This window comes from Aquarana catesbeiana, linkage group LG05, assembly GCF_042186555.1.
Source record: "Aquarana catesbeiana isolate 2022-GZ linkage group LG05, ASM4218655v1, whole genome shotgun sequence".
In the NCBI taxonomy this organism is placed as follows: domain Eukaryota; kingdom Metazoa; phylum Chordata; class Amphibia; order Anura; family Ranidae; genus Aquarana; species Aquarana catesbeiana.
In genome coordinates, this window is record NC_133328.1 from 108,874,692 (window position 1) to 108,899,452 (window position 24,761).

Consider the following 24,761-nt stretch of genomic DNA (forward strand, 5'->3'; position numbering starts at 1 on the left):
CTACAGAGGAGCTGAAGGTGTTTCAGGATGCAGTTTGCTCCACATGTGCTACTTTTCTAAGGGACTGAGAGTTCCTAGCCTGTTGCTAAGCTAACAAGAGACTGTTAGTTTCTAAAGGGAGTGAACCCTGCAGAGTTTCGCAAAAAATCAAGATTTTTGCAGGAGGAGTGAGTGGAAGCTATAAATAGGGAGGAAGTTGTCCCTGGTTCTGTGGTTATCATCAAGTTGGGCATCCCATAATCCCTACCCCATCCAAGTTATTATCCACCAATAAAAACAACAAAAACAAGCAAAAGACTGTTTTCTGTGTCTGGATGCAAGAAAGAAATGCTGTGTGACTGGCTGTGCAGCATTTGCAACACCTACGGGGGTAGTGCAACACTTCTATGAGGTCCTGCGGTTCTGGTTTAAGAAAGCGCACCAAAACTCCTGAATGCTGAATCATTGGTGCGCTTCCTGAAATCGCACCAAAACAGTGGGACATCATAGAAGTCTATAGGAAAGCGCAGCCAACCTGCACAAAACCCACGGGTCAGCTATGCTTTGCCCAAAGCGCAGCGGGACCATATTGGGGCAATGTGAAATCGGCCTCAATCTCTCTACTTGTCCTGGTAGCCACTGTCATAGGAAGAGGAAATGCTTTTTTTTTTTTGTTTTTGTTTCTTTTGCTGCCTCAGTTTGTGAGATTCACACTCTCTATTTATCCTGGTTACCATTGACACCGAGACAGAGTAATGGGAAATCCAAAATGTTATCAGAAATAAGGGAAAATCTTCCAATAGGGACACTTGCCTCTGTGACATTTGTCTAAGAGGGGTATACCATAGCTCCCAACTTTCCCTGATTTGGAAGGCTGTCCCTGATTTGAAGCAATGTCTCTCTGTCCCTCATTTCACCTCATTTGTCCCTCATTTTGGTCTGATCTATATAGTTGTATATAAAATGCACTTTTTATCTTTCAAAAAGTGTTTCTCAGTGCTAAACCTTTCATCCAATTTCTAAATTGCTGCATTTGTACATTTTAAAAGCCAATATAAAGGAATAGTAGTGGTAAGAAAATTAACCATTTTTTGGTAAATTCTCCTTTAAGGGGGTGTGGCAGGGGGCGTGTCCTATGCCTACATACATTTGTTAGTAGGTGTCCCTCATTCCCATCTCAAAATGTTGGGAGGTATGGCATACTATCTACTTTGGAGAAATTTCCCTTCACTTCCTGTTGTGTTCCCAGTACAGGAAGTAAAGAGCAGTCGCATTAATAGGACAAATGAGGCAAATAAAAATGAAACCGCTAGAGATTTTAACCCTTCCCTACTCTAGACAAAAGAAAAAAGTTTCTATCTAAAAAGTTTCTATCTATACACTTTAATGCTATAAATCAAGGTGCATACATGCTTACCAAAGACACCCATGAAGCATGTTAAATGGGTTTAAATTCCCCATAAGGTAGGTGGGCTCTCCTCATATTGTAAAAGTGGGCACAACACACTTGTCATTATGGTACACCTAGATCTCAGTGTGTACTATTATGGTACACCTAGATCTCAGTGTGTACTATTATGATACACCTAGATCTCAGTGTGTACTCCCTCCAGCGAGGTCAGGTCCAAACCAGTCGCCACTCCATCTACGGTTACCTACCCTGCTGTTTCTTTAGGGTCCCACGATGCTCCTATCTGGCCAGCCAATGGGGATGTAACTCCTATATTGTCCATGGCAACTGTGTAGCGTACATAACAAAAAAGAAACATAGCAAAAAAGAAAAAGCTAGAATCATAGGAAAGGGTGATGCAGTACCCAATAAATTTGATTTGTACTCTATGCTGCAGGGCAATGATTGACAGTTGAAAGTGGAAAATCAAGAAAGTTTTGCTGCTGAAATTTAAAAAAAAAAAGCCCACTCTGACTATTCTTTCAATGGTAGAAAGACTTGTTCTACAGAATGGAGAGAACCAGAATGGGTGGGAGGGAGCAGGTGTCCTAACTAAAAATCAAAGGGGTTTAGTATGTCATCAGTGCCCGATGAAGTCATGTATTACAAAGCGCATTGGACGGAGTTTCTGGTAACGCTGTGCTATTATTGTACTAGGCACCGTCAGCTCGGGTGGAGCATGCTTTTAAGTAAATCTATTTTTAATCTAGAATCTTTTGCTGTTGCAAATTCTCTTGCTTTCTTTCTCTTTTATGTGTCTGGAACTCGATCTGGCTAATAAATGCCAGTCCCGCCATCCTGTTTTGGAAACTATTCGGTATGACCTCCTATATTATTAGGGTTCACCTTAGGGCTGAGTGCAACTTTCATTTAAATATATTCCTCAATAGTCACAACAAAGGATATAAATGTACTTTGTGTGCACCAAATGTTTTTAAAACACCCATAAAAAATGTTTTCTATGTAGCAGTGACATCATCACTGTGCTGTACATAGCCTTGGCTGGCCCAGCAGGCCCCACCCACTGCAAGACTGGGCGGGGACGAGACCAGTCATCCTTCACAAGGAGAGAGCAGCAGTGTCCGGTCTTTATTACAGGAAGCTGCTGCGGAAAGTAAAGGTTTGACACAGGATTACTGCACAGATGTGGAAGAAATACGCAATGCACAAGGATGAATACACATGTATTTAGACAATATTTGCTTATCCTGGAATTCTTTTTCCTAGAAATTTCAGCAGCCTAAAGCTGACTTTCACTCACAAATAAAAGTACCACTCTGCCTTCTCCTCCCCCATTTCTAACAAATTTAGATTTTATTTTTGGGGGGGGGGTAAGGGGGGAGCAGGCACCTTTTTTGATGGGAATCCTGTTCCCAGATCATCAATATTTGCCTAGGCGAGAAAAAGGTCTACTTGGCTTGCCTCCCCACCCGCAGCCTCCTGGGACATGTGACAGGACCAGTCTCACAGTGCTGCCGCGCTCTCTGCTCTGCCCCTCCAGAGCTCAATGGAGTGCTGGGGAGGGGGAGAAGGGGCTACATCAGAGTTCCCCTTTACATCACACTCCGCAGTGTCCCCCTTACATCAGAGTTCCCCTTCAGGGACCCTTATATCAGGGTCTGCAGAGGTCTTCCTTGCACTGTAATAGGGCGTACACACGGTCGGACTTTGTTCGGACATTCCGACAACAAAATCCTAGGATTTTTTCTGACGGATGTTGGCTCAAACTTGTTTTGTCTACACACGGTCGCACAAAGTTGTCGGAAAATACGATCGTTCTGAACACGGTGACGTAAAACACGTACGTCGGGACTATAAACGGGGCAGTGGCCAATAGCTTTCATCTCTTTATTTATTCTGAGCATGAGTGGCACTTTGTCCGTCGGATTTGTGTACACACGATCGGAATTTCCGACAACGGATTTTGTTGTCGGAAAATTTTATCTCCTGCTCTCCAACTTTGTGTGTCGGAAAATCCGATGGAAAATGTCCGATGGAGCCCACACACGGTCGGAATTTCCGACAACACGCTCCGATCGGACATTTTCCATCAGAAAATCCGACCGTGTGTACGGGGCATTAGGGAGAACAATGTACTGTAGATTCGGGACTCTGAGCACTCTGACGTAAAGGGAACTCTGGGGACTCTTATGTAAAGGGGGGGGGGGGCTCTGGTGACCAGAGACCCTCTTACAACAGAGTTCCCCTTTACATCACAGTCTGCAGTGTTCTCCTATTCATCAAAGTCTGCACCATTCCTCTTTACACATATAAAAATATTTTATCAAGGAAAAAAAAAAATAGACGAAAGCACACTTCAGAATTCTCTGCTTATAGGCTCCTGAGATATAAATCTGGCCCGGTTTGGAAGTATCATGTGATACTACATAGTGGCAGCTTGTGAACTAGATTTTATGTCTAATAGCCATTTAGCTCTACAGACGTTTTAGAGCAGGAAATGTTTTTTCTTATTTTTTATTTTTTTTTCTGTCTTTGTCCCATTGGGGAGATTTTCCTTCACAATTCTCTCTCTGAGTGGCTGCAATGGTTATCCTCCCATAGGGCTTTGTTTAGACCTGAAAAGCACAGGAACGTGGTTCCTGTGCGAAATAAAGATGTTTAGCAGTATCACGCTATGTGAGCATTTTTGTTTCTTCTACATATCCTATTGGAACTACTGGGAATAATACTGACATCTGGTGGTCGCTTTGGATATTGATGCAGATTTACTACTATTAATCAAGGCTTTTATTGATCTGATCTCTGGTGAGTGAGTTTTCATTGGGGACCCCAGCACGTGGTGTATCGCTTGGTGAAAGGATTACTACCCTCACAGAATACATCTTGATTATTTATTGGTGGGACTCTGGCTATCAGATCCATGTTTGAACTTTCTGAAATAGATTAAGAAAGAGACCCTGTTTAATTGGGGTGCACAGCGCTGCTGCAATACTGAAGAGACACTTTATATATTTATATATTTATAATTGTGTATTTATATATTTATCTAATTTAATTGATTCATTATTGCCTATATACACGATTCAGTGCACTGCATGCACTAATATTAAAAACGATCCAGTGCAGGCAAATGGCGTGTCATTGGGAGTACACTGACACAGGCAGCAGATCGCTTAACCGCGGTGTGGGAATCAGGCCCTGAGAAAGTTGCCGCCTGAACAAGTTTCTGCACTGAAAGATTTCCCCTACATAATATTTCATTCTAAAAAATATGGATTTCCCTTCATTTCACTCCAGGTGACAATTATCAGGACAAACGGAAAGAGTGAATCCCCAGCAGAGACACAGACAGCTATAAAAACCTGACAAAGGTTCTAACCCTTCACACAAACTGAAAATATAAAATGGGTTTATATAAGTTTTAATAAACTTTTCATTTTCAGCCTCCACTGGTCTGCATTCTGTAAGGTTCACTCTCATAAATTTGTGAACAGCAGAATGTCTGGAAACACAGGAGAAAGTTGCAGCTGTAAAGTGTCAAAGAAGCCCTTTATAATTTAAAGAGACGCTGACATTATTATTGTGCAGGTGCTTACAAAAGCTTACTTTTAAAGACTGCATTGAATTTATTTTCTAACAAAACTTGGTGGAGAAAAGCTTTTTCTTTTCCCGCTGATCACTGTCTAGTGTAGTCATAATACAAAAATAGATTAAAAGCTCCGTTTTATAGCATTTCAGTTTAGTTTCAAATATGCTACGGTCTCATTTTCTTACAGAAGAAGGAACGCTTTATTATCCAGTTTTGTCATTTTTAGGAATCCTGGAAATTCTGGATTAGGATATTGCTATTTTACTTAGGTCTGCCAAGTCTTCTTTAACTACAATAGGTCTCCAGAATTAATCGACCTGAATATGAGCGCACATTTGTCCTGGTGACAGACTGAGAATCACACACATAAAAAACTGTGTGAAATATAGAGCTGGGTATTACAGAGACAGAAAACTCTTTTTTGCATTTGTATTTAGTGAATTTTAATCCAAGGGTCAATGATAAAAGTACATAGTCTGTGGAGGACAACATTCCACACTAAGGCCTCTTGCACATGGGTGACTGAGCCCATTCAACCCTAATTTGTGCTTTTACCTCCTGCCCGAGCAGAATATTTGACATATAGTGCCTTGAAAAAGTATTCATACCCCTTGAAATGTTCCACATTTTGCCATGTTACATACAAAAACGTAAATATATTTTAGTGGGATCTTATGTGATAGACCAACACAAAGTGGCACATAATTATGAAGTGGAAGGAATATGATAAATGGTTTTCATTTTTTTTTTAGAAATAAATATGTGAAAAGTGTGGCATGCATAGACTAATTACTTTAACAAAAGCTAATTGGAGTCAGTAGTTTGAACACCTGGAGTTCAATAAATGAAATAAGTATAAAAGTGTGGTTTAGAGCTACTTTGATTAAAGACACTCAGACATTTTAAGACTGTGGTTCATAAGAAGCATCAGCTGATGTGAGCCATGCCTCGCAAAAAGGAGCTCTGTGAGAGCATATGATCAAGAGAAGTTGATCTGCATAAAGCTGGAAAGGAATACAAAGTAATGTCAAAGTATTTAGGCATCCATTAGTCAACAGACAAATTATCTATAAATGGAATCACAGCATATATAAATTAACATGTAAAGTGGTTGGAGGGTAGCTTCAAAATGGCAAAGATGTTTTTATTACAAATTTTGTGAGCAGACTGCAGTTCCTCTTTAATAAGGTGGAGAAGAACACATGAGTAACAGCTAAAGGTTTGGCAGGGTGTTCTTGGCAGAATACCACGAAGGAGGCCCCTGCTCTCCAAAAAAACTTTGCTGCGCACCTGAAGTTTGCCAAAGAGCACCTTGGCTAACCGCAACACTACTGGGAAAAGGTTTTGTGGACTTATGAAACAAACGTTTAATTGTTCAGGTAGAATACTCAGCACTACGTATGGTGCAAAAAGGGCACAGCTTACCAACTTCAAAAGATCATCTCAATAGTGAAGTATGGTTGAGGGAACGTCATGATTTGGGCTTGCTTTGCTGCCTCAGGGCCTGGACCACTTGCCATCATTGAGGGGAAAATGAATTCCCAAGTTTAACAAAATATCCTATAGGATAATGTCAGGGTGGCTGTCCACCAGCTGAAGCTTAGTAGATGCTGGGTGATACAACAGCACAATGACCCTAAGCATCAAAGTAAATCCACCATAGGCTGGCTTTAGAAAAAGAAAATGCATCTTTTGTAGTGGCCCAGTCAGGGCCCAAACATTAACACCCATAGAGATGCTATGGAATGACCTCAAGAGAGTTGTTCACACCAAACATCCTCTAAATAATGTGTCCGAGCTGTTTTTTTTAATAACCTATTCCTTCCATCCAACCTCTCTGCGGCAAGGTTTATAATTACCACAGTTGCATTGCCCCCCCCCCCCCCCCCGCTGCTGGCATCATGTTATTTCACACCCGAAAATGACGCAATGCTAGGAGAAGATAGGCGCTACTTTTATGGACTGCAATTCCCACTGCACATGCGTGAGATCGGGAGGTGCATGCTGGGTAGCCAACATGCACCAAATCCCGGGAAGAGAGTCCCAGCGGGCTACAGATGCCCACAGTCAGGATGGATGCGTTGTACATTGTGAGATTAGAGTAAGTGCTCTATGCTGCACAAAAACCACAAAGGGTACACTTTTGAATATTGGCAGTTTGTAAAGCACGAGTGGAGCATGTCATGGGGTTTGTCATGCCTTCTTTAATAAGGCTTGTAATTTTCCTATTGACTCTTTTGGTTTAATTGGATTACTCTATGCTGCCATCTAGTGGCCATTTTGTATAACTGCGCTATATCTGTTTCAAAGTAGTTATTTAGAATAGCTGGTTAGATTTGGTACATGCAAGCCTCCGTACTTTCAATCCCATCAGGCCTTGCATCAGCTTCCTGCAGTCTTTTTCCTTCCCTTTCTATGAAGCAAGTACATCTGCTGCCATGCTCTACGTTAGCCATCCAGATTCATCTTCGGTATGTTTGTTAATTGTGTCTTTAGCTAGATAGATAGATAGGGAGACACTAATTGTATGATCTTTATTAATTGCATTTTGTCTGTATCTGTTACAGTTTTACTCTATCTTGTATCAATAAAAGTTCAAAAGGATTCTGCGCCTACTGGAATGCATTGGTATGAGAGGAGTTACCGGGGTGCCCGAATACACCTCAGTCACGTGTAGTGAGGGGCATAACAGGGTTATTTAAAAAAAAAATTTAAAAACGGCCCTAACTCCACTTTAATGCATTCCTTGCATTAAAGCATTTTGTCACCCAAAACTTCATATTCCTGATATGTGTCTGCTGTACCATGTACTTGTATGAGAAAGTATCCTGTTCTTTTTGTATTGCTCCCTTTGTGTGAAATACTAACCTGAGCCATCATTTTATCCAGCAGCTGTGCCTCTCTCCCCTCATTTCCTCACAGGCTTTGCTGAAGCATTTGGAGCCATTGGCTCCCGCTGCGGTCAAAGCTAGTGGTGAGGGGAAGGGCCTAGTCCGCTGTCTGTGTCTATAAAGGCAGACAGCAAGGCTCAGGAGCGAGCCTGTACAAGTGCCCCCATAGGAAGAGGCTTTCTATGGAGGCACTCACAGAAGAGAAGAGCCAGAACCAACAGTGGGGGACCTGAGAAGAGGAGGAGCAATCACTGTAAGCACATTGTGCTTGTCTATTATTGTAACTTAGATAAGGATCAGATCACAATTTATGGCTAATGACTGCAAAAAAATAAATAAAAATACAGTGAATTTTAAGGGGTTTGCATACTTTTTCCCATCACTGTAAAAAATTTCAACTACCATCAATTTATTCTAATGGTTCTTTGCTTTAGGAAAACATATAATGTTTTGGTGTTCTAAGTAATTTTCAGGCCTAAAATGCACATTAACACGCAATGCATTGAAAGTGCAACTTTCTTTGCACTTAAGAGGGTTAAAGCAGCCAGTTTATTGAGGCACAGCCCAAGGAGTTGGGGAACATGTATCTATAAACTTTTAAAAATAACAGCTTTTTCTTTTGTAACATATAATTTTTTTAATTAAAAATAAAAATAATTTTATTGAATTAGGTTCCAAAAATTCCCCATGTGGATTTTCTACACGCTGTTAAAATATCTTTTTCCCTCTTATGTAACTAGTAATTGACACAACGCTATTAATATCACATGACCAAGAACAACAACATCTCTGAAAGGTGGGTTTGTTCCAAAACATGACATCACTGCCTAAATAAGAAGGGATTACAAACTGAATATTGAAACTACTGTAGATTACAGCATAAAGAGCAAGGTTTCAGATGACCGAAGAAAGAACATCAGTTTTTCCACACATCGAAGGAAATAAGACGTAAATGATTAAATGAACTCATTCGAAGCTTTGATAGATTCTAGAAATATTGTGAAATTGCAGCCAGCTGGACTGGCCCACACATTTGCTGCATGGAAACGGTATTTGTCAATATTTTCTATTAGGAATTCTGAAGAAATAATGTGCCATATTGTCTACATCATATCTATGATTGCCAACATCTGAAACTGGTCATTTAATGCAAAGCAGCAGGATTATTTCAATGGCGGTCTTCGCAGCAACACATACTCAGCTTCCCCCACTCCTTTTCTGCTGTGATTGGCCAATGAGAGAGAAGAAAAATACATTCTTTTATGGGGGAGCATGTGTCTCCTCCCCTTCCTCCCATGTGACCAAGATGATGCTCAGTGACTGGTTGTTTGGACACCTAGCTATCACATTCACCAAGTCCATGGTCCAACGCCGGGGTCTTTTTGTCAGTGTGTAGTCGATGGCTTCCATTCACTGGCTTCCTGCTTCCTGGCGTACAGAAGTTGATCTACTGATGGACTTCTGTACAACAGCTCTGCTGGAAAATTCCCTCTCGATCAGCGCTATAGTTGGTAAGCCTGCCCACTGTCAGAATACAATGTGGCTGTGTGGATAGGGGAGAATTTGTGTATGTTGGCAATCGGATCATTTTTTTTTTTTTTTCAGCTTGTTAGCAGCACTGCTAAGGCCTTTCTCTAGCACAAATACCCTCACCTCCCAGTAACTGCTTGCTTGGGTGAGTCAGAGAACTGCGGCCTAGGTATTGCCTGCAGTGTAACATTTTCACCTCTAGGTACTCTGGTGAAGATCAGGCAGTACTTTAGACTTTGCACCTTGGCCCTTCTCTGGCCTCTTACCATCACTAAACAAGCATGTACGCAGGCGCAGATAGCTAGTCTGCCACCAGCTGGCTCTGTGCCAGAATAGTGTCTAGTTACAGTAGATAGTGTCATCAGGTGCTAGGCCTCTTTTGGGTAAGACCCTCCTGCAGTGATGTCATAGGTGAGTCAGTGCCTAGTTATAAGCCAGGTTGGGAGGAGCCATAGTACACTTGGGGCAAGGGAGCCAAGCACCCCTCACCAGCTCAGTTGTAACCAGCATGTGGAGGCCCTGCACAGGAGGCCAGGGAGTAGACCTGGATCCAAGGAGATCCAGCAGTAGACTTTCTGACCCTTATGGAGGTGGGGCTAGGGTGGATTGCAAAAGGTCTTTCAGGCCGGGCCAAGAGTTTCCTGAGGGAAGATATTCCCCTGGAAGGTCCTGTGAGAGGTGTACCTATGGAGGAGGTGGCCACAGAGATCTCATTCCAGTGAGTACTTATGACCCCAGGTAGAAGGAGAGACCATTAGAGAGAGATGGCTGCTTAAAGTGGTGCATATGCTTTCACATGTGACTGCTACGGACTATCTACTAAATATGATTCACGTGACTCTAGAATGTATGTCGATGTGATGTGACTTATGCCATTCCCTGAGTACCTTTAGTAACGTGCAGAGATTCTGTTCATGGGTGTGGATATTCCTTCCTTGGGATATAAAACTCAACCACCAGGAATGTAGTGTGGAGGCCTACGGCAAGGAGTAGAGCATAAAATAGCAGAGGGTTGGTCCACAGCAGGAGGGGCAGTGTTCTAGCAGGACAGGAAAAGGGGCAGGGACTTGTGCTTTTGGCACCATTACTAGCCAATTGCAAAGCCCCTCTTACAAGTGGGCATGCTCTACTCTTTGGCTTTTACACCGTCTGCCCAGCTGCTACAACTGAGTCTTGGTCAGCCAATTTGCCCCTAATGAAAGCGGCTTCCCAATCCATGACACTAACAATGTCACATGGGGACAGGGAGAACATCTTCAGCACCGTCTAAGCTCCAAGTCATGTCTCCATGGAGACGAGCTTGAGGAAATATTATATTTTGAGCAGTCCTAGGATTGCACACCACATATGACACCGTGACTGGTCTAGATTAAGGCATATAATTAGGCTCTTTATGATATTTAGGAATTTGGTAATTTGGCAAAACAAAACACATTAATCACTCAACTTAAATATGCATGTTAGGGCATTTTAACCTGCTTTGTTTTTTGCAGAGGTCCGGGAATGATTTAAACCCATACCAAGTTTATACTGCTGTCTGTGCTCCCCCGTCTATTTTTGTCCAGGTGACCATCATCACTGAAACAGAACACTCCAAAGTAATACAGCTGTCACCCCAAAACAAGAGTTATGGGTAACTCCTTCGATGGGGAAACAAGTTCTGGTGACAACTGTCTAAGGCTTAGTTTATACTTTCGGGGGGGGGGAGCGGAAATACATGCCTGAACCACATTTTTACCATTCCCCTCCCTAAGCTGCAAAGGAAACTATATAGGATGTATACAAATGCTGTGGGCTTTGCATTAAATCATGGTGAAAATGATCTCTGCTGCCATGTTCAGCAGGCAGTACCGCCCATCGAACACGACCCATTCAAGTAAATGGGGGCAAAGTGTGTGGTTCCAGCACATTGGAGTGGACTTTTTTGGGTTAAATTAAAACCAGCAGTAAGGAGGTGACATAATCTTAAAACCACCATGAGCTGCTCTTAAGAGGGCAAAGCAAGTGTAATTGAGCCCTAAAAGAGGAATTCCCCTTACTTTGTAGATATTCCCCTACATTTCCTGTTGTATCATCAGGAAAGAAAATGAAAGGCAATATCTGTAACAGGAGGCAGACAGCAAAAAAAAAAACTGAAATGAGTTTCCTACTCTCTATCTGAAATTAACAAAAAAAAAAGGTTTTAGCTAAAAAGTTTGGCAATACATTCACTTTAAGCTAAAGCTATCTATGCATTTCATTACAGAAGTATTACACAAAGTTCATACCTCTTGAGTACACCATCCACATTCGGGTCCAAGTGCAAGGCATTTTGTGCATGTAGCTGCGTTTGAAGAGGAACATTGGTTTTCAACTGTAAGAGAGCAAAAAAAGCTGTATAAATATACAATTTTAGGTTACTGTATCCTTATTGCATTCAAAACTCCACATTTCCAGTGCAATGTGTTTAGGATGCATTTCACAGTCATTCTTATAGAAGATGTATTCTGCTAGGAACCACATACTGTATGCAGCAAGACATTTTTTTATTGTAACACACAGCAACGTACTAGAATGCAGAGATAGAAATGCAGCCCAAGACAATACAAGCTCAGCAGACCATGGGGAATATGCCACCCATCTTAGGAAACATGTACAACGCCAGTAGAAGTTCTCAGAAACACTCAGTGACAATAAATATATTTACGGGTGGATGTGAATATCTAGTCATATGTGGAAATGTGACAAAAAAACAAAACCTTTATCAAAGTTAATTACTTGGTAAACTGATATTGCCCTCCTTCCCCCATCCAATGAAATGAATTACCCTCTTAAGTGTAGGAAGCAAAATTCCAATATAAAGCTTACAAATCCTGTTCCTGTGCAAACATTCAGGCAAACATTTGCACAGGCACTTCCAAAACACAATAAACTTAAGGTATTTAAACCTTGTGAAAAATAAATACTGAATATACGTAAAAAAAAACAAATGCATGATCTAAGTGGAATCAGTATTATTACGCAGGATTTATATTGCACCAGCAGTTTGCACAGTGCTTTGCAACAAAAAAAAGGGAGACAGTTACATAGAAACATAGAAAAGTGACGGCAGAAAAAAAGGCAAAGTGGTCTGCCTGTTTTGTTTTTTTTTTTCATTAACTTTTTGTTTTTGAGTATAGATCTATGTTTTTCCAAAGCATGTTTGAAGCCACTTACTGTTGACTGTCTCACTGCCTCTGCTGGTCCATTCCAAATATCAACTACCCTTTCAGTAAAATAATACTTTCTAAGATTAGTTTTGAACTTTCCTCTAGTTAGTTTGAGGTCATGTCCCCGTGTTCTTGATTTTGGTTTTATATTGAAAAAACTGCCCTACTGAACCTTATTCACCCCCTTGATGTATTTAAAGGTTTCAGTCACGTCTCCCCTTTCCCTTCTTTCCTTAACCTCCCTGGCGGTATGATTATTTCAGATTTTTGCGTCTCAAAGCGGTACAATTATTTTGCATAGAAATTTGGCGTTTCATATTATAGGTCTGTAATTCTTAGCAATAACACACTTAGATCTGTTCACCAAGAGTCTAGTAGATATCCCGGGTATGATGAAGTTTGAAACACAAAATCATAAATTATAATATAATAAATAAATATAAATAATTAAAAAAAATAATAATATAATAAAATTAATTTCCCCACGATTCACTATTGCTCAATTCTGCAAGTGTTCTAATTTACTATCGCTGTTTTCTAGCTGGTCTAAAGCCACTTTTGACGTAAAGGGACACTTTTTGGTTGCTATGGACAATCTCAAGTTTCCAGGCAGAAAGAACAGTATATATAATATAAAACTGCATGCAGGGCATGGGCCAAAGCACTGGGGACAAAAGGGAAGTGAAATGATTTCATACAGTACTGTAATCTGTAAGATTACAGTACTGTATGTGTTATGATTTTTACATTTTTTTAAATTTGCTGCCATGCCCTGCCCCCGTGCGTCGCGACGCTTGCAGGGAACGGAGCCTGGCACAGAGAGGGTATCTGACAAACAGAAGCAGACGGACGACCTGTGACGTCATGCACGCTCCATGTGCGCTCCACGCCGGCCCCTAGTCTCTTCCTGATGGCCACAGAAGGAGCTCCCGGCTGGTAATCCACCTTCTGCAGCCCAGCATCCCTCCAGCGTCACCACCACAGGATCAGAGGGAACACCGAGGACCACATACCTATACAGATGAGCCTTTTATATGTTTTTATCCTGTAAGTGTGTTTTTACCTGGTGTCATTAAACATCATTTGTTAATACTACACTCAGGTGGCGCTTCCTTCTCTACCCCTCTCTCACAGAGAGGGTATCGGGCAGAGGATGGAGCAAGCAGACCTGGGCACAAGGTAAGTAACACGCACCAGGATCCTGAGATGTAATCCAGAGTGTGGCTTGGGGTTATCGCTAATGGTGCTGAAATTTAACCCCGAGCCACACTCGGGAATACCGTCAGGGAGGCTACGACTGTACATATTAAAGCGGTTGTAAAAGTCAGTTTTTTTTTTTTTTTTTTAAATAACATGTTATACTTACCTCCTCTGCGCAAGGGTTTTGGAAATTTGCAGAGAAAACAGAGGGGAAATTTGCACCGAACATGTGTGTACCTAGCCATACGACCTAAAGAGGACAAGTGATAGAAAAAGAAGTAGCTGTGTGGGGATGAGTTGTTCAAGAAAGTCAAATTTTGCTTGTTGTTAGCTAGAGGAGGGATAAACTTGCCTGAAGAAGTGAGTTTTCAGGGATAGCTTTGCTTTTACATTATACAACTTTCTAATTCAGTTTCCTTTGATTGATTTACCTTCAACTATTTAGTACAAGTGCCTACCTGTTACATACAAATTGAAAATTTTAAGGTTTGACCTCATATTATATGGTTTTGGTAAATCTAAAGGAAAAGTATACAAGAAAATTGTATAATGTATGGCTAGCCTTAGTCTGGATGAAAAAGTCTTGGGAGGGGTTACGGGTGGGGGTGGGGGTAGGAAAAAGAATGTTGTGCAAATGGGTGAAAGTCTACTTTAATGCCCCGTACATACGATCGGACTTTCCGACAACAAAACCGTGGATTTTTGTTCGAAGGTTGTTGGCTTCAACTTGTCTTGCATACACACGGTCACACAAATGTTGGCCAACAATTACGAACGTAGTGACGTACAAGACGTACCGATAAAATGGAAGTTCAATAGTCATGCGCCGCCCTTTGGGCTCCTTCTGCTAATGTTGTGTTTGGTGAGCATTGATTCCGAGCATGCGTGGACTTTTGTGTGACGGACTTGTTTACACATGATCGGAAAAAAATTTGTTGGCGGAAAATTTGAGAACCTGCTAGCCAAATTTGTTGGCGGAAAGTCCGACAACAAATGTTCTATGGAGCATACACACGGTCGGTCTTTCCGCCAACAAGCTCACATCCAACATTTGTTGTTGGAAAATCCGATTGTGTGTACGCAGCATTATTACTGTGATGCCAAGACTGAATACTGTACATTTACATTCTAAAAGTCGCTAGTAACACTGACACTGAGTGTCTCTGATAGTATGAAGTAAGTGTTCTTAAACAATCTCTTATAACTAGACTTGGCGTCACTGGTCTCTACAGGCAAATGAATGAATGATCATAGCATGATATACAAGAAATGGAAGAGATTTAGGGACATCAGTACATGTATTATTCCATCAATTTTGTTTAAAGCGGAGTTCCAGGCAAAAAGAGAACTCAGTCTCAAACAAAAGAACACCCCACCCTCCCCTCGTTTTTGGATTCTTTTTTTTCGTACCTGTTTGACATGTTTTCTTCGGGACTTCTGTCCCATGTCACTGTGGCGAGGTACGTCACTTTTGCGGTTTTATCTGGCATTCTTCCCCCCCCCCCCCATTGCCTTCTTGGACCTGTGTGTGTCCCAGGAGTCGACGGGACACTTCAGACAGTTCCGCGTGGCTCGCGCATGCACAGTAGGAAACTGGCTGGGAAGCCTGAAGGCTTCACTGCCGATTTCCCTTACTTGCAATGCGGGCCCCTGCATCTGAAGCCGATGGATGGATCGGCTTGGGGTGCCGACATTACAGGCTCCCTGGACAGGTAAGTGTCCTTATATTAAAAGCTGCAGTATTTGTAGCTGCTGACTTTTCATTTTTTTTCCCCCGGGCTGGAACTCCGCTTTAAGAATCAGGGATGTCGAACTACGAGAGAAGAATCTTTTGTTTGTAAAATGTAATAGTTGGCCCCTGACACACAGGACATTTACTTTTAAATGTTTACAATAGCTGTCGGGCTGTCATGTTCAATGAATTTCTTCCAATGTCACTTTAAGGCATGTGTCATCTGCCATGCATTAATGATTTAATGAGTGAGGACAGTTTCCACAGAACAGGCCAGGAACGTGGTTTGCTCCTTTTGTTGGGCACTGTGATGTTGCTGGCTTTCCATCAGGCATTTCTGATGTGCTTTTACCTGGAAGGAACCTTACGGTTATTTTTTACTACGGGGTGTACAGCAATACTTGATCACCGTATATCTGTATATTAGTAACAATCTCTAATAAATGTGTGATGTGGAAAAACAAGCGGAAAGCAGTCACCATATAATTTTTGGAATGTGGGAAATCACACCTACTTTGCTGTTTGAAATATGGCTTTCCTGAAACCATTTTCCACTTTCCCAAACACAATAAATGTTTCAGAAATATGGAAACTTTCAACGGGACCCAACAATACAATATATTGTTTAGTCCTTAGTCCTCTCACTAAATCCGCTGTGTTGTTCTCTAAAACAACTTACATGCATTACACTATGTAGTATACTGTATGTACAAAACGTGTCATTGTTGCTTATTATACATATTTTATACTACTATTGCCTACATTGGAAGGGTTATGCCTAATTAGATGTCAACCATATTTCAACTTACTACTAGTGGGTTAGTGATTCTACGTGCAAGCAGGTTGGATTTAGGGCTGGTTCACACCTGAACCGCACAGGTACACGATCTGTGTTCCTGTGTCATTCCTGCGCAACTTCATGTGAATGGTGAATTTGGTTGTTTAACCACTTGCCAACAAGCTCACGCAGATATACTGCGGCAGGTTGGCAGCACTGGGCAAATCACTGTACCTGTATGGCGGCTCGCGCAGTTGCGGGCGGACGTGCACCGCCGGCGCGCTCTCGCTCCCGCTGCATGCCCGCGGGTCAGGTGGGCTCGATGTCCGCTGGCGACCAGCGATCGCCTAGTACAGAGGCACAATGGGGATCTGCCTGTGTACACAAGGTGGATCCCTGTTCTGACAGGGGACATGTCAGAGATCTTCTGTTGCCAGTGATTGGGAACAGTGATCTCTGCCATGTCCCAGTGAGCCCATCCCCCCTACAGTTAGAACACACGGAGGGAAAACACTTAACCAGCTGCCTGCCTGCAGAGCTCTGCAGCCTCACGGTTATCCTATGGCAGTTTATATGGGTTTATGACAAGCCTTGATCCACTTTTAGCCAATAAGTGCTTTTTTAACCACATGCCGACCAGCGCACGACGATGTACATCGGCACAATGGCATGGCTGGGCAAATGGGCATACAGTTACGCCACTTTAAATTGCGGCATCATGGGCGCGTGCGTACTCCGTGATTGTACCCACGGGTCCCGCGGACTCGTGTCCGTTGGTGTCCCGCGATCATGCCACGGAGCGACAGAACTGGGAGATGCCTTTGTAGAAAAGGCACTTCCCTGTTCTGCCTAGTGACATGACAGATCTACTGCTCCCTGTCATCAAGAGCAGTGATCGCTGTCATGTCAGTGGTAGCCCATCCCCCCCACAGTTAGAACACCCCCCTAGGACACATGTAACCCCTTGATTGCCCCCTAGTGTTAACCCCTTCCCTGCCAGTGTCATTTTTACATTGATCAGTGCATTTTATAGCATTGATCAATGTAATAATGTCACTGCTCCCCAAAAAGTGTCATTTGGGGTCAGATTTCTCCGCCCCAATGTCGCAGTCCCGCTAAAAATCTCAGATCGCCGCCATTACTACTAAAAACAATAAAAAATAAATAAAAGTCCCTAAACCTATCCCATAGTTTGTAGACGCGATAACTTTTGCGCAAAACAATCAATATACGGGTATTGCTATTTTTTTTTACCAAAATTATGTAGAAGAATATATATCAACCTAAACTGATGAATAAATGTGTTTTTAAATTTTTTTTTTGGGATAGGTATTATAGCAAAATGTAAAAAAAAATATTTTTTTTTTCAAAATTGTCGCTCTTTTTGTGGGGAAAAAAGGACGTCAATTTTGTTTGGGTACAGCGTCGCACGACCACACAATTGTCAGTTAAAGTGATGCAGTGCCGTATCGCAAAAAATGGCCTGGTCATTAAGGGGACAAATCCTTCCAGGGCTGAAGTGGTTAAAAAAATGAAAAAAAGGCATCTGTGGTCAGCCATAGTGTGACAGCCCAGTCCTGCTCTTCATTCATTTATGAAGGAACACTGTAGCTGTAGCCCTCGGGACCCTCCACACTAAGGCCTGATTCACACCTATGCATTTTTAATGCTTTTTGTATTTTGCAGATTTGCACTGCAGAACGTGGTCCATAGGAAACCATGGTAAATGGACTGTAGGGCAAATCTGCAAAATGCAAAATGCAAAAAGCACTAAAAATGCATAGATGTGAATCAGGCCTCAGGGAATATTACCGTCCCACACGTTAAGTGGTGTTCACCCATTCAGATTCTTTGCCTATCGGGAAGGCTCCTCAGGATCCCTATCATTCCAGCAGCATTAATGTACAGCCAGCCATTCCTACCAAAAGGCCAGAATGAGGGTGTAGCACCCCTACTGGATACAGATAAGAACAGATACTACACTTGATCCTAGCCAAAAAGGCAGCAAAGGAGGTCTTACTTTTTCTAATGTATTAGTATAAAACATGATCTACAGTAATCAAAGTGTGGCACCAACTCTGAAGGTACGTAGAACGCCTTCCATTAAGTCACGGCTTCCCCCACATTCTTATTCCAAAGCTGCAAGCTGTTTGCCACTGGCCTTGGATAACTTTGCAATAGCCTAGCCCACTACGGATAATAGATATTTTATGGCTCTCCTCATTCAGAAAACAACAGAAAAGTCAAAGGGTACATGAGAAATGGTAGTTAACAAATATTTATTTCGCAGTGGTTTTGGCATGGCTGTGTGAATTTTACTGTATTTTCCCTCACAGTGCCAATGTTGATTCAGCTGATGATCCACTAGCAAACTGCAGAACAAAAAATGTTGGCAACAGAAAACCCTATCTTCTGCATGCCATGAACATCAATAGCATCTGTCAAATAACATTCACTACACAAAGGGAAAATACAGAGTCTTCCACACACACACACATAGGAAAATACAAAAATGCAGAGTGCTATGCAAAATGAATATAGAAGTCAACATAGTAATTTACCAGTAGTTTCCATCCAGCACATAACTGGAATAAATCAACAACCATCGTCCAAGAAAAATAGAGTGAATTAAAGCTGAACCCCAAATGAATTGAAAAAAACACTACTTAAAGTGACCCCATCAGTATACTAAAATTTTCAAGGAAAGATCTACCTGTAAAGAAGAGTGCATATACTTACTTTCCTTGCTGCCTGCACTGATAAATGGCGCTGCATTGCTGAGGAATGGTCCTTTAAAGTGGTTGTAAACCTCAGACGACATGAAATATGAACAAAGCATATCCCTCTATAGCAGTGATGGAGAACCTTGGCACCCCAGATGTATAGGAACTACATTTCCCATGATGCTCACGCACTCTGCAGTGTTGTTGAGCATCATGGGAAATGTATTTCCAAAACATCTGGGATGCCAAGATTTGCCATCACTGCTCTATAGCGTGTACTTGTGTCAAATAAGAGCATTACGTTTCTTGTTAATAAAAGATAAAAAATAAGAGCACTAAGTGTCATTTCTTTCTGCTGCTTCATTCCTCTTCTATCTGCATGAGTCATTTCTGACAAATTCTGACACCAAGGGATCAAAAAGTGACAGGGCAGAGATCTCTAGTACACAGCATGTGATTGACAGCCTCAGGCTGTTCATGTGTGCTGTGTGAAAGGGAGTGTGTCCCTCCAATCAGCTCTCAGCTCTCTTCACCAAGCTCTGTAGAGTGTAATTTCAGCTCTCCACCCCCTGCTTTCTGAAAGCTCAGACAAGCTGTATACATTTTTCACTTTGAAGAACTGTAGAGAAGAGATGTCTGCAGATAAACAGGTACAAGTTACGTCGTGGGATATTTCTATGTGTATCACCTGAGGTTAGTCACTTCAGTATGTAAGTATGTAATATGTAAGTATGCTAATATGTAAGGGTTTACAACCATTTTAAAGTCCATTGAAAAAACTGTCAGTTCTCAGGATGCCCATCTCAATGATCCCCCTCAGCTCTCACTAGTTCCTTCTGCTAACCGCTACATTACCACTATATCCTGTAACAATGTGGAGTTCAGCAGCAGGAACCAGTAAGAACTGTGGGCACCCAGGTGATCATTTAGTTCCTAGTGGAATTTAGAGGACCACTTCTCAATAATGAATCAGTGTTCTGTTCATCAGCGCAGTAGGCAGGAAAGGTAAGTATGTACACTTGTTTTCCTATGATCGTCAGTTCTACCTAGTGGTCATAATGAATAAATAACATTTGACCTGTTGAGGAAATATAAGTAGAAAAGTCGACTTTTTCCCATTCACACAGAATGAATATACTACTTTATTTTCTTGTTAGACCTGTTAAAAAGGGTTGCTTTAATGCAGGTGTGTTTGCATATAAATGATGATATGTATTACATGATAGAGGAAGAGAAATTACCTAACTGTGTTGTTTTACTAAAGTAGGAAAAAGTCAGGTCACCAACCTGGATCTGCTGTCTGACCAGGCCTTGTAATAAATCTTAGGACTGGATGAATAGAAGCAGATCTCCATAAATGAATGCAGCTATGTGCCAGGGTCAGGATTGCTCCCTTGCTCCCCTTCTTATCCAATTTCCTTGAATGTCTGGTCTACAAACGACTGTGCGTCCCCCTTGCTGATAAGAGCCTTCTTGTTGCCCCTCAGTCTTGATTTCGTCCTCAACATTCCACAGGAACTGCTCTCCTAAAACTAACAAACAATCTACTAGTGGCCAAAACCAATCAACACTATTCTGTACTTCTACTCCTGGACCTCTCTGCTGCCTTTGATACGTTTGACCATCCCCTCTTCCTCAAAAAACTACACGCCTTTGGTCTCCGCGACTGTACTCTTCGCTGGTTCTCTTCCTACTTATCCAACCACACCTTTTGCGTTTCTTACAACTTTACTGTCTCCTCTCCTCTTCCTTTCTCTGTTGGGGTCCCCCAAGGTTCTGTTCTCTGTCCTCTCCTATTTTCAATCTACACCTCCTCCCTGGGTCAGCTGATACCACCTCTACGCTGACGACACCCAAATCTATTTCTCTACCCCTCAGCTTACTCCCTCTGTCTCCTCATGTATCACTCATTTACTATCAGATATATCAGTCTGGATGTCACACCACTTCCTCAAACTCAATCTATCCAAAACCAAACTTATAACTTCCCTCCCCCATATGTCCCTTTTCCTGATCTCTCTGTCAAATTCGATGGCACAACTATAAGCCCATCCCCACATGCCAAGGTTTTAGGTGTAGTCCTGGACTCTGAACTCTGTTTTAAGCACCACGTCCAATCACTGTCCAAATCTTGCCACCTCAACCTCCGCAACATCTCCAAAATACGCCCCTTTCTAACCAATGACATAATAAAGCTCCTAATTCACTCGCTGGTCATCTCTTGCCTTAATTACTGTAACTCCCTTCTCATTGGCTTACCTCTACATAGTCTATCACCTCTTCAATCCATCATGAATGCTGCTGCCAGACTCATCCACCTTACCAATTGCTCTGTGACTGCTACCCCTCTCTGTCAGTCCCTCCATTGGCTTCCGTTCACCCAACAAATTAAATTCAAATACTAACTACTTACAAAGCCATCCACAATTTAGCCCCCAGCTATATCACTAGCCTTGTCTCTAAATACCAACCTAGTCGTTCCCTTCGTTCCTCTCAAGACCTTCTGCTCTCTAGCTCCCTCGTCACCTCCTCCCATACTCGTCTCCAGGACTTTTCCAAAGCCTCTCCAATCCTATGGAATGCCTTACCCCAATATGTCCAATTATCTCCTACTCTATTAGCTTTTAGACGATCCCTGAAAACCCTGTTCTTCAGAGAAGCCTACCCAACCCACACCTAACAACTGTATTTTCATTTTCTCCATAAGCTCACCCCCCACAGTTATTACCTTTTGTTCCACTTGACCCTCCCTTCTAAATTGTAAGCTCTAATGAGCAAGGCCCTCTGATTCCTCCTGTATTGATTTGTATTGTAAGTGTACTGTCTGCCCTCATGTTGTAAAGTGCTGCGAAAACTGTTGGTGCTATATACAGTGGGGACGGAAAGTATTCAGACCCCCTTACATTTTTCACTCTTTGTTATATTGCAGCCATTTGCTAAAATCATTTAAGTTCATTTTTTTTCCTCAATAATGTACACACAGCACCCCATATTGACAGAAAAACACAGAATTGTTGACATTTTTGCAGATTTATTAAAAAAGAAAAACTGAAATATCACATGGTCCTAAGTATTCAGACCCTTTGCTGTGACACTCATATATTTAACTCAGGTGCTGTCCATTTCTTCTGATCATCCTTGAGATGGTTCTACACCTTCATTTGAGCCCAGCTGTGTTTGATACTGATTGGACTTGATTAGGAAAGCCACACACCTGTCTATATAAGACCTTACAGCTCACAGTGCATGTCAGAGCAAATGAGCATCATAAGGTCAAAGGAACTGTCTGAAGAGCTCAGAGACAGAATTGTGGCAAGGCACAGATCTGGCCAAGGTTCCAAAAAAACTTCTGCTGCACTTAAGGTTCCTAAGAGCACAGTGGCCTCCATCCGGCCAAACTGAGCTATCGGGGGAGAAGAGCCTTGGTGAGAGAGGTAAAGAAGAACCCAAAGATCACTGTGGCTGAGCTCCAGAGATGCAGTCGGGAGATGGGAGAAAGTTGTAGAAAGTCAACCATCACTGCAGCCCTCCACCAGTCGTGGCTTTATGGCAGAGTGGCCCGACGGAAGCCTCTCCTCAGTGCAAGACACATGAAAGCACGCATGGAGTTTGCTAAAAAACACCTGAAGGACTCCAAGACGGTGAGAAATAAGATTCTCTGGTCTGATGAAACCAAGATAGAACTTTTTGGCCTTAAGTCTAAGCGGTTGTGTGGAGAAAACCAGGCACTGCTCATCACCTCTCCAATACAGTCCCAGAAGTGAAGCATGGTGGTGGCAGGGGGTGTTTTTCAGCTGCAGGGACAGGACGACTGGTTGCAATCGAGGGAAAGATGAATGCGGCCAAGTACAGGGATATCCTGGACGAAAATCTTCTCCAGAGTGCTCAGGACCTCAGACTGGGCCGAAGGTTTACCTTCCAACAAGGAAATGACCCTAAGCACACAGCTAAAATAACGAAGGAGTGGCTTCACAACAACTCCGTGACTGTTCTTGAATGGCCCAGCCAGAGCCCTGACTTAAACCCAATTGAGCCTCTCTGGAGAGACCTAAAAATGGCTGTCCACCAACGTTTACCATCCAACCTGACAGAACTGGAGATGATCTGCAAGGAGGAATGGCAGAGGATTCCCAAATCCAGGTGTGAAAAACTTGTTGCATCTTTCCCAAAAAGACTCATGGCTGTATTAGATCAAAAGGGTGCTTCTACTGAATACTGAGCAAAGGGTCTGAATACTTAGGACAATGTGATATTTCAGTTTTTCTTTTTTAATAAATCTGCAAAAATGTCAACAATTCTGTGTTTTTCTGTCAATATGGGGTGCTGTGTGTACATTAATGAGGAAAAAAATGAACTTAAATGATTTTAGCAAATGGCTGCAATATAACAAAGAGTGAAAAATGTAAGGGGTCTGAATACTTTCCGTCCCCACTGTAAATCCTGTATAATAATAATAATAATAATAATAATAATAATAAAGGATTGTGATTGCTCTGCAAGGATTAGGTTAGAAGACATTGTCAGTTCTGCACTGTCTGTTTTATTCTCTTCTGTCCAAGGAAAGCCCATATGTGTAAATGTTACACCTCACCTCCCATTGAAATTCCACTGTGGTCTCACTGCTAATCTGGAATTGGAGCTCCTGGTTTGGGTAAAACACACTGTGGGAGGGAGATTTCTTCATGTTTATACATGGATGAGTTTCAAGTAGGTTTAAGATTTATTAAGATTGTATCTTTTCTTTACATTTTGGCTCCAGTTTCCCTTCTTGCTTAGTAATTGACATATTGCCAAATAATAGGTGGGGCTGCAAACTCACAAGCTCAATTAATTACATGATTTATCATTTCTAACTGGCTTTCCAGTAATCCTTGTTGCACTGCGAAATGGTTGTATATCGTAGGTGGAAACAGCTGGCCTGGCTAGAAACACAAATTTAATTCCAAATGACTAAATAGCTGCAACTGTTTATTTTAGACGTGGAAGTATTTGGAATTTATGCTGTTCTAGCACTTACTAATCCTTCCATCAATGTGTTCCCTCCAACCTAACACAACATTCACATTACCGTCCCCTTTACGGGATGGCAATGATGAACTCCATGACTATGAATGCCAGCAGGAAAACAGAGTAGTTAAGGTCCAACTCCAGCCACATTTTTTTCGCTTTTGATATTGTGCAGAAGAACTAGAAATCATGTCAGTTATTTATTGCTAAAAGAAAGATGGAGGTGAAGCATTGGACACATATTCCTAAACACTAACCAAGAATCATCAGTTATGTCTAATGGCTTTGCTTTGGCAGCTCTCCAGAAAGCTGGGGGCCTCCGAAAGACAGGGGGTCACCCAAATTCAGAAGTCTACATGAGAATGAAATAGGAGAGAGCACCAAACGAGTACAAGATCCTTCATTGTTATTATGAACAGGAAGGAAAAAAAAGAAGCAAGCACGTTTCGGGGGGCCGAAAATCCTCCAACAGGGTTTGGACAATGTAGCAAAAAGTAGGGTTGCACCGATAAGCATTTGCATGAATATAGGTACTCGTGCAAATGCTACGATACCTGAAACCAATACGTTCAGGCTTGTAAAAAAAAAAAAAAGCTGTCAGTTATCGGTTGTTAAGGAGCGGACCGCTGCGTCCTGAACTGATGACTCATTCAGCTGTCAGTGGGGTTCCCCTGTTGACAGCTGAAGTGTAAAAAAAAAGTCCTGGCAATTGGAGCTGTCAAAAAAAAAAAAA

At 42.0% G+C, this 24,761-nt stretch overlaps 1 protein-coding gene across 1 annotated transcript in view; it reads right to left on the reverse strand.

Annotated features, from left to right (window-relative positions):
* The window catches only part of ITGB8 (integrin subunit beta 8), a 187,892-nt gene that overhangs the window by 98,128 nt on the left and 65,003 nt on the right, over positions 1–24,761 (reverse strand). Inside the window, exon 2 of the mRNA XM_073630056.1 lies at positions 11,668–11,753. Within this exon, the coding sequence (XP_073486157.1) occupies positions 11,668–11,753 (86 nt within the window). The remainder of the gene's footprint in view (positions 1–11,667; positions 11,754–24,761) is intronic.